Source organism: Trachypithecus francoisi, unplaced genomic scaffold (assembly GCF_009764315.1).
Source record: "Trachypithecus francoisi isolate TF-2019V2 unplaced genomic scaffold, Tfra_2.0 Lachesis_group5, whole genome shotgun sequence".
Classification (NCBI taxonomy): Eukaryota; Metazoa; Chordata; class Mammalia; order Primates; family Cercopithecidae; genus Trachypithecus; species Trachypithecus francoisi.
Window position 1 is genome coordinate 35,794,011 of NW_022681470.1, and position 10,863 is coordinate 35,804,873.

The 10,863-nt window shown below is 43.3% G+C and overlaps 1 protein-coding gene across 3 annotated transcripts in view; it reads left to right on the plus strand.

Moving 5' to 3' along the window:
• The window catches only part of FAM20B (FAM20B glycosaminoglycan xylosylkinase), a 50,327-nt gene extending 46,872 nt beyond the window's left edge, over positions 1-3,455 (plus strand). For 2 of the 3 annotated variants that reach the window (XM_033200597.1, XM_033200598.1), the window contains exon 8: positions 2,394-2,625. In XM_033200597.1, coding sequence (XP_033056488.1) covers positions 2,394-2,625 — 232 coding nt within the window. Of the gene's footprint in view, positions 1-2,393 lie in introns of all 3 variants that reach the window. The other variant, XM_033200596.1, reaches the window with a different exon arrangement.
• Positions 3,456-10,863: the final 7,408 nt, after the last annotated feature.

A 10,863-nucleotide genomic window follows, 5' to 3' on the forward strand; every position in this document is an offset into this window, starting at 1 on the left:
TGGCTAGACAGGGCTTCACTGGATGACCTCTGTGCCTCCCCAACACCACCATCGACCCACAAAAGCATTTGGAGAGCCCCTTCCCCCTGCAGTGTCCCCCTAGCGCCCTCTAGTGAGAAAGCTTTAGGGGAAAGATGCTTAAATTAATCCTACCCGTTGTAGCAGAGCACATTTTGGTTTGGTTTGGTTTGGTTTGGTTTGGTTTGGTTTTTTGAGATGGAGTCTCGCTCTGTCGCCCGGGCTGGAGTGCAGTGGCACGATCTCGGCTCACTGCAGTCTCCGTCTCCCGGGTTCGAGTGATTCTCCTGCCCCAGCCTCCTGAGTAGCTGGGATTACAGGCACCTGCCACCATGCCCAGCTAATTTTTTGTATTTTTAGAGATGGGGTTTCACCATGTTGGTGGGGCTGGTCTGGAACTCCTGACCTCAAGTCATCTGCCCACCATGGCCTCCCAAAGTGTTGGGATTACAGGCGTGAGCCACTGTGCCTGGCCAGCAGAGCATATTTTGAAGAGTGAATTTGGAGCCGAGAGGAAATAACGTGATAACTTAGTCACAGAGGAAGCTCTGATGCTCTGGGCATTTGTAATATATTTCAGAATAAAAAATAACTGTACTCCGTCTGTGCCTGTTTGTCCCTTCCATGCATGCTTTATGCAATAGTCTTCCTTAGCTTTTAAATTGTTGCACAACAGGCTGCCTTTTACAGAATCAGACATTTCTGCATACCTAGTAATTCCTACTTTGCCCACAGAGGGCTAAGAACTTTTCTTCTCAGATAAATAAAAGATGCTCTATAGTTGGTGTCTTTGTTTGTTTTGTGCTGCTATAACAGGATACCACAGACTGGGTAATTTGTTTTATTTTATTTTATCTTATTTTGAGATGGAGTCTCGCTCTGTCGCCCAGGCTGGAGTGCAGTGGCGCGATCTCGGCTCACTGCAACCTCCACCTACCAGGTTCAAGTGATTATCTTGTCTCAGCCTTCCAGGTAGCTGGGATTACAGGCGTTCACCACCATGCCTGGGTAATTTTTGTATTTGTAGTAGAGATGGGGTTTCACCATGTGGCCCAGGCTGGTCTCGAACTCCTGACCTCAAGTGATCTGCCTCCTTGGGCCTCCCAGAGTGCTGGGATTACAGGCATGAGCCACCATACCTGGCCAGACTGGGTAATTTATAATGAACAGAAATTTATTGGTTCACAGTTCTGGAGGCTGGAACGTTAAATATCAAGGTGCCAGCATCTGACAAGGGACTTCTTGCTGCGTCGTCATGTCACATGGCAGAAGGCAAAAGGGCAAAGAGAGAGGGCAACAAGGGGCTGAACTCGCCTTTTTTTTTTTTTTTTGAGATGGAGTCTCACTCTGTTGCCCAGGCTGGAGTGCAGTGGTGCAATCTCAGCTCACTGCAACCTCTACCTCCCAGGTTCAAATGATTCTCGTGTCTCAGCCTCCCAAGTAGCTGGGATTACAGGCGCATGCCACCATGCCCAGCTAATTTTTGCATTTTTAGTAGAGATGGGGTTTTACCATGTTGGCCAGGCTGGTCTGGAACTCCCAATCTCAGGGCCCACCTCAGCCTCCCAAAGTGTTGGGATTACAGGCATGAGCCACCTCTCCTGGCCTTGAACTTGCCTTTTCATAGCAACATTAGTTCCACCCATGAAGGCAGAGCATTCATGGCCTAATGACCTCTTAAAGACTCCACCTTGATACTATTACAATGGCAATTTCAACATATATTTTGGAGGGGACAGACATTCAAACGGTAGCAGTCAGTGAAATAATTAAGGCAGATAGGTATCCTTAAAATAATTTTTTCCTAGGAGAAGTTGTTTTAGACTTCAGAAACACATGAAGAAGAAGGAAGCTTATAGTACCCATTAACGTCTAAGGATGCATCCTCTTGTTAACATTGTAGTGTATTTCATTCCAATCCATGTGTGTGTATTTTGTTTTCCTACAGATTTGAAGTGAAACAGGGTTTTCCTCCATCCTTTTCCCCCCACCCAGCATCATACCATAGGCATTTCCCATTCCACTAAATTTTCAAAATTGTTTTTAACGGCTGCATGGTATTCCTTTCAATGGATGAACCATAATTTAACTATTTCCCAATCATTGGACATTCAGATTGTTTAACATTTTTCCTGTTACAAACAGCACTGTGGTGAACATGTGTGTAAATCTCTGTATATATCTCTGATTAGTTACACAGAAAATATCAAAACATAGTAATGTTGCTTACTCATTACGTAGGGGTAATTCTAAAACAAAAATGATTTAAAGTATTTTACCTAATTTTTTTTTGCTTTTGTCTGCCTAGCAGGCTTTCAAACTCCATTTGATAATGAGAGGTTGTAAGTACCTTGTTCTATAACTTTTTCTTCCAGCATTCGGGTTTCTACCTGGAACAGACTGAACTACCTAAAGAATGGTGTGCTAAAGTCTGCCTTAAAATCTGCCATGGCCCATGACCCCATCTCCCCAGTGCTCTCTGATCCTCATCTGGACGCCGTGGATCAGCGGCTCCTGAGTGTCCTGGCCACCGTAAAGCAGTGCACCGACCAGTTTGGGGTGGACACAGTACTGGTGGAAGACAGGATGCCTCTCTCACACTTGTAATTCTCGACACAAAATAAGTGAAACTTCTTTTTACAAAGATAGAGAAACAGCACAATCAATTCCAAATGGTATGAGATGGATTGGAAGTGGCCAGCAGCAAGGTCTGGTGACAGGGGACAGGGTGGCCTTGGATGTCTTTGGTGTTTTCTGTAGTGGAAACTAAAGCAAAGACCACAAGTTTCAGAGCATAGAGACATTCCTGCTGACTTGCCTTCTGACCTCCTCGGCAATTTCCCATTTTAGCACTGGGCATCATAGTTGGTCAGTCTTAATTCCCATGCCAAAGGACAAACAGGTGTGACATCTGGATAGATGAATACTGGGATTGGCTCTGGAGTGTGTGTTTTGAGTTGAACCTTGCAGTCCTTTCTCCACGCCTGTGGATTTTGTGGAAACACTTTGCAATCTCTTGTGTCTTTTTTTTTTTACCAGAACTAGTTACATCAGAATGCTTACTGTCCTACAGAGTGGCAGCAAATAAAACCTTGCATTCCATCAAGCCAAAATAGCACACTCTGTTGGAGGAGATACATGTTTAAGATAGAATTGGAGGGAAGGACAAAAACAGAAAGGTGTTTGGGCTTTTAAGCCATTGGGTAGTATTGTTTTGATGATCTCAGAGGAGGGAAGAAGAGAGAGAGACCCACTGGTAGAATCAGAATCGGGCAGATGATTGAAATTGAAAAACAGGTTCCCTTGTATTGAGGGTCTTAAGATGTGTAAAAAGCAAACATGTCTTTGCACCTAAGTAAATTCTGCGTTCTCATAGTTGTATCCCAATTAACCAAAAAGTTGTCTCTAGAGAAAATGCTATTACAACCTAAGCATGATTCTCTAAGGAGACTAATTTTTTCCCCTTTTGCCAAAAGCAGTCCTTCCCAAATTAACAAAGCAAACTGAAATAATACCTTGAATAACAGGTAGCTTGTGGTCTCTGTCATCCTCATTTCTCTTCTGAAATGAATTTCCACCTCTGCCTTTAGGGTATTTTGTCACTGAAGCTGCTGTTCCCAAGAGATCAGCAACCTTTTTGCCCCTTTCTCCTAAGAAAGGGACACTCCTGCAGGTGAGAGGGTATACCTTACTGGGGACTGGACTTATCTTGTGGTTTGGGGCCATGGAAGACTGGAAACAGATTTTAAGCTGCCGCTGCTTTTTTTTTTTTTTTTTTGAGACCAAGACTCACTCTGTTGCCCAGGCTAGAGTGCAGTTGCATGATCTCGGCTCACTGCAACCTCCACCTCCTGGGTTCAAGCGATTCTCTTGCTTCAGCATCCAGAGTAGCTAGGATTACAGGCGCCCACCACCACGCCCAGCTGATTTTTATATTTTTAGTAAAGATAGGGTTTCACCATGTTGGCCAGGCTGATCTCAAACTCCGGGCCTCAGGTGATCCACCTGCCTCAGCCTCCCAAAGTACTGGGATTACAGGCATGAGCCACCATACCCAGCCAAGATTTTAAGCCTTCTGAGCCTTGAAATTGAGGAGGTTAAAAGGAAGAGCCTTAAGATTTTGATTTATGTCAAATCCTAATTCCATCATTCAGTCTTGTTTGGAGTTCTGAACCCATGATGTTATATTATGCTTCTTTCCCCTCTTAGCACTCTCAAATTTCAGGTTTGTAAAGCACAGTTTTCATTTTGTGTTCTGGCAAAGTGATGTCAACATGTAAGTAGTTGCAGTAAAACACAGGGGGCAAAGGAAGACAGGGCTGATGTGCCCGCTCACCTGTGGCCTCAGAGCTATGGGCTTTGCTCTTGCATCTTGCCGAGGTGCGTTCCAGCTTTTCATTCCTGTCAAGCAGAGGCGAATATTTAAACAGTGTGGTTGAATACATTTAATGCCAGCCATTGGAAACTAGTTTTAGGCACCTACTCTCAAAAACAGCTTTAGAATTTATGTCCAGTTTTCTTGCACTGAAAGATAACTGAGTAACCTATAACTATTTTTAAATGGCATGAAATTAGGAAACTTTTGTACATTTTATATACATTTTGAGATGAAGAGAACAATGGGCTGGGTTATAAAAAGGATGTATTGAATTTTTTTTTTTTTTTTTTTTTGAGGCGGAGTCTCGCTCTGTCGCCCAGGCTGGAGTGCAGTGGCGCGATCTCGGCTCACTGCAAGCTCCGCCTCCTGGGTTCACGCCATTCTCCTGCCTCAGCCTCCTGAGTAGCTGGGACTACAGGCGCCCGCCACCACGCCCGGCTAATTTTTTGTATTTTTAGTAGAGACGGGGTTTCACCATGGTCTCGATCTCCTGACCTTGTGATCCGCCCGTCTCGGCCTCCCAAAGTGCTGGGATTACAGGCGTGAGCCACCGCGCCCGGCCGGATGTATTGAATTTAAGAAGACAGAGACTAGCACAAAACACAGAATTCGTGTTAACCAAAGGAGGCACTGATTTCAGTTTTAAGGCTACTCACTGTTGTGTGTCCAGGGAAATTCATAACTCAGTATGAGAATACCTTGGTTAGTGCTCACCCACAGGCTTCCAGGAGCCAGCTGGGAGGAGACAATAGAAAGAGATATCAGCTTTGCTCTCCCTGTAAAGGTTAGTTGAACTAAGTTATGGATTTGTGGTCTTTCAAATACATGATGCCTTTAGTATGCCACACTGAAATGAATAAGAAGTCTGAAACTGGGAACTTTGTAACATTGAAGGCAGAGATTCTGCTAAGGAAAAAAGCAGGCAGGAAAGAAAATGTCTCAATCCTTTCTTGAAAGCATTTGCAGAAAATGTATCGTTTCATTTTATTTGCATCTGTTTTCAGACTCGTGATCTTAAAAGGCATTCTGATCATAAATTTAGAATTTTCATCCATAAAATTTAGAACTCTAATCCATAAAGTTAGAATTGAGCTAATAGAGTGGTGTGACATGGCACTGAGAATATAAATTTTTGTTCTAAGTCAGGATTTCAATAAGCTGGAAAAGTATGTTTAGGCAAATCTTGGAGAAAACCAACCATAAACTTACAGCTTTAAAATTCAGAAAGCCCTAAAATTTCAAACACTGTTTGAAAAAAGAGGTCAGGGCCAGGTGCAGCGGCTCATGCCTGTCATTCCAGCACTTTGGGAGGCCGAGTCGGGCAGATCACCTGAGGCCAGGAGTTCGAGACCAGCCTGACCAACATGGTGAGACCCTGTCTCTACTGAAAATGCAAAAATTAGCAGGGCACGGTGGCATACGCCTGTAGTCCCAGCTACTTGGGAGGCTGAGGCAGGAGAATTGTCTCTGTCTTAAAAAAAAAAGAAAAAAAAAAGAGGTGGATTTTTTTTTTTAAAGTGTTGTCACACTGTCCTACTTTCTCTATTAGAATCTAAGGCTGTTACAATCAAGTCGTAGGGTTTGGATCAGCTGTAAGGTATGCCTACCAAACATCCAAAGGTAGATGTGGAGACATTTTAATACTACAAAACTAGGAAAATCCAGACTCAATTGCCATTTCCTGCCCTCCTCCCACTTGTTACAAAATGTTTATTCTAAAGTTTGAATGGATAAATCTGAGTATAAAGGTTTTGTTATAAAACTTTCTTTAGTATGAGGCTGCATTGTGGGTTTGGGGGAGGTGTAAATAATTTTCTGTGTAAAACAAATTCATAGGATCTGATTTGCTCAGAGTATTATTCAAGAATGTATTAATAAGGCATTGCCCCCTGTTTGCACTCAGGATTAATATGTCAAATGAAATTTAAGAAGGAAATGGAAGAATTCAGGTACATTAATTGCATATTATTTTGGGAAAGATGAATCCTATACGTGGCAATTTTTCAATGTCATCCAAAGCCAGCATTGTCTTCCAAAGAAATCCATCTTTTTTTTCTAAAAAAAGAAAATGCTTTTGCCTTCCCTTCCCTTTCCATCCGCCATATTTCTTCAGCCTTTCTTCTTCATCACCCGTGTGTTCTTTGACCAGTAAATGGCCACACCTCAATGATGATAAAACAGCATTGTCGGTAAGCTATCTTATATGCCTCATCCTGTGAGTTTGAGCTTCAGGAAACATGAGTAAAGGTATATGTAATGTATATAGTCATATATGTATTCTAGCAAGAAAAACATATTTATTTTAACAAAGGGGAACACTGACTTAAATTGCTGAAGGACTTGCAGCTAGTGAAAGGTTCTCAGTCTCTGAGAGTGGACACTAATTAACATAAAGACTATTCATCAGCAAATACCTACTGAGCAGCTCTAGTGTGCCAGCACGGGCCAGGCCTACTAGTGAGCCAGGCACACCTGTCTTTGGGAAACTCATTCTACAGGGGAAGGCCAGTTTTTTTCCCTTCAATTCCTCAAGTCTGGGTGGTGACAAGGTAGGAGGGACTGGGTACTGGACTACCACAGGTTTTTAGGAACTAAGGTGTTTCTCATAAACACAAAATGTTGGGTGAAACTGGGAACAACTTACTTGGAAGCTAATTTATTTGCTTAAATGGAAAGTGTGGGAGCTACTACCCTCTCTTTTGATCTGCCAAGGATTTCTTCTCAGAGCTGTTGCACAGAGATTGTACTTGGTAAGATACCAAACAAGACAGATATGCATCTAAATTTCTAATGTGTTCTATGGGTTTCAATTCTGAAAAAAGAAAATGAATAAAGATTTTAATAAATATGATGTCTGATCTTTTCCTCTTCTTTCTCCCTTCAGGATATTTCCAGTGGTTCCTATTTCAGTTTCCTTCCTGTTTTGTTAGGGGACAGAAGAAGATTACATCTTTTGTGACCACTTAAACTTCCACAGGGATTGTTTCACAGTACCTGGTGCATTAGACCTGCAGATTTCCTCACCAGTCTTCAAACGGTTCATACTAGATTGTAACTATACCAAAATTTTTCATGGGATCATTCTTAGGTGCTTTTTGTATATTTAATAGTTAATTCCATTTTTGCAGCTTCCTTAGAGGTAAAGGGTTATGAATCCTGAAGAACTTGTCAGCATACTACAAAAAAGGTAGGAAGAGAAGGCCAGTTGCCCTAATAGTACTTCTTAGGACACCTAGATTTTTAACTTTTCAAATAGAATCCAGCATCATAAACCTCAACCAGATAACTGAACAAAGCTCTGAAGATTTTTATTGGGCCAGGCACCGTGGCTCACATCTTTAATCCCAGCACTTTTGGAGGCTGAGGCCTGTGGGTCACCTGAGGTCAGGAGTTTGAGACCAGCCTGGCCAACATGGTGAAGCCCCTTCTCTACTAAAAATACAGAATTAGCTGGGCATGGTGGCGCATGCCTGTAATCACAGCTACTCGGGAGGCCGAGGCAGGAGACTTGCTTGAACCCGGGAAGTGGAGGTTGGGTGAGCTGAGATTGTGCGATTGCACTCCAGCCGGGGCAACAGGAGTGAAACAGATGAGCTGGGAAACGTTCCTGTAATGTTTGTTTCTCATGCAGGGTTATTTAAATATGGAGACTTGCTTTTGTTTTGTTGTTTTTGAGACCGAATCTCAGTCTCAAAAAAAAAAAGCTGGGCGTGGTGGCAAGCTCCCATAATCCCAGCTACTCAGAGGCTGAGGTGGGAGAATCGCTTGAACCCGGGAAGCGGAGGTTGCAGTGAGCCAAGATCGTGCCATTGCACTTCAGCCTGGGCGATGAGCGAAACTCTCCACAAAAAAAAAAAAAAAAAGTTTTATTTGCAGGATATTTGTGCTAGTTTTTGTCATTTTTGTGTGAATACATGTGGGAGGCTAGTAGAGCCTGGTCTGTGTATCTCACTGACTCACCACATACAAATTCTTTTCCAGGCTAGAGTTCAGGATTCATTTGCTTCTCAAGCATATCAGAACGACTGGTATTAGAGCTTGAAAAAGGTAGCTGGGAGTAGGGAGTGCAGGGCTCTGTTACTGGGTAATTTTACCTAGTATGTTTGCTTATGAGACTGATTTTTAGCAGCCTTCATTTTGTAAAATAGGAATGGTCATAACCACTGGATTTCCATGGGTAGTGTTTTGTAAGGTATAAGCCCCAAGGAATAATGGTATTAAATCACAGTTTGTGAGATGTTTGGTCTGTTGTCAGTAGATCTTTGGGCCATTGGGCAGCGAGCTGTGGTATACCACTGATGTGATAGTGACTGTCTTTTTCCCTCAAAGAGCCTGCAGTCTAGACCTGGCAGAAAAAAAAAAAAACTGCTTGCGAGGCACCAAGTCCCTCAGGAATTATATAAATTAATTGCAGTGAGAATAAGAAACAGGAGAGGATCATGGAGGTGGCGATTGGGAGGGGTTGGGTTAGGCAGGACCTACATTGAAAAAGTAGAGATTGATCTAGACTTGACAAGAGGTGTGTATAGAACCCCTGACTCCGGAAATGCAGAACTATTTGCTCAGTGAATACAGGGCCTTCTGGGCCTGTACTTTCAGTACCTGGGTCACCAGAAATACCGCTTCAGGGGTTTCTCATTGTTCTAGGAAATGTGTGTGTGCCCTGTCTCTTGAGGACATTCTCAGTCCATCTGGAGTGCTATACAGATGTTAAAGGAACATAGATGAGCTGGGAAACATTCCTGTAATGTTTGTTTCTCATGCAGGGTTATTTAAATATGGAGACTTGCTTTTGTTTTGTTGTTTTTGAGACCGAATCTCGCTCCAACACCCAGGCTGGAGCACAGTGGCGCGATCTTAGCTCACTGCAACCTCCGCTTCCCAGGTTCAAGCAATTCTCCTGCCTCAGCCTCCCGAGTAGCTGGGACGACAGTCACGTGCCACCACACCCTGCTAATTTTTATACTTTTAGTAGAGACGGGGTTTCTCCATATTGGCCAGGCTGATTGGTCTCAAATGCTTGACCTCAAGTGCCTCAGCCTCCCAAAGTGCTGGGATTACAGGCGTGAGTCACCGCGCCAGGCTGAGACTTGCTTTTGACCCAGAGTGTTTCCAAGGCAGATGGTTCTGACTGCCTTCAGCGGGGTTGGGAAGATGTCTACTGTAAGGCTAGGTCATACTCAGATATCAGTAAAGGTGTTGTGTGCCAATTTTGCCTTAGGCTTTTTTTTTTTTTTTGGATTGACAGTCTTGCTCCGTTGCAGGCTGGAGTACAATGGCACAATCATAGCTCATTGGCAGTCTCAAACTCCTGAGCTCAAGTGATCCTCCTCCCTCAGCCTCTCAAGTAGCTAGGATTACAGGCGTGCACCACCACATGCAGCTTATTTTTTATTTTTATTTTTGGTAGAGAGACAAGGGATCTAGCCTTGTTGCCGAGGCTGGTCTCAAACTCTGGCTTCAAGCGACCCTCCTGCATCAGCCTCCCAAAGTACTGGGATTATAGGCATGAGCCACGGCTCCCTGCACAGAAAGACTTTAAAAGTGCAGGTTTTGATTCAGTATGTCTGAGGCCTGAGATTCTGCATTTCTATCAAGCTCCTGGGTGATGCCAGTGCTGGGGTTCTGGAACCACACTTGAGTAGCACCGTAATGCTTGCTCAAGAATCATAGCTGTCTGTAGTTTTCCCAACAGTCTCTAGATGTCCCCATCATCCACGAGATACTGCTCCCAGACCTTTAAAATGAGCACAGCCTCCAAGCCCTGAGATCGAAAGGAGTATTTATTGAAATACTCAAGAGACTTGTCTAGAAACTGGTGTTTGGATTTCTTGTTTCTACACGGGACTGACTGGTGAAAAACTGTTTACCTCTTTTTTTTTTTTTTTTAATAGCAAAAAATGTCAGCCAGGCATGGTGGCTCATGCCTGTAATCCCAACACTTTGGGAGGCTGAGGCGGGCAGATCACCTGAGGCCAGGGGTTCGACACCAGCCTGGCCAACATGGCAAAACCCCGTCTCTACTAAAAATACAAAAAAAAAAGAAGAAAAAAAATTAGCGGGGCGTGGTGCTGAACACCTGTAATCCCAGCTACTCAGGAGGCTGAGGCGGAAGAATCGCTTGCACCAGGGAGACGGAGCTTGCAGTGAGCCAAGATTGCACCACTGCAATCTAGCCTGGGTAACAGAGCAGGACTCCATCTCTAAATAAATAAATAATAAAAATGTCTTGAAATCAAATCGGTTGTTGAAGAACTTTCCAGCTAACCTACTTTATTTACCATGGGATGCTAAATCCAAGTCAGAACATCTCAGAAATGAGGAGGTAGCCCTACATGAAAGTTCCAAGCAAAGATAATTGTTTCCACAAAATCTTAAAACTTGGATTGTTTTAATAAACAATTGTTACTATTAATTTTTTCACCATAAATTCACTTATAAACTTCACCAGTATTAACTAAAGCCAT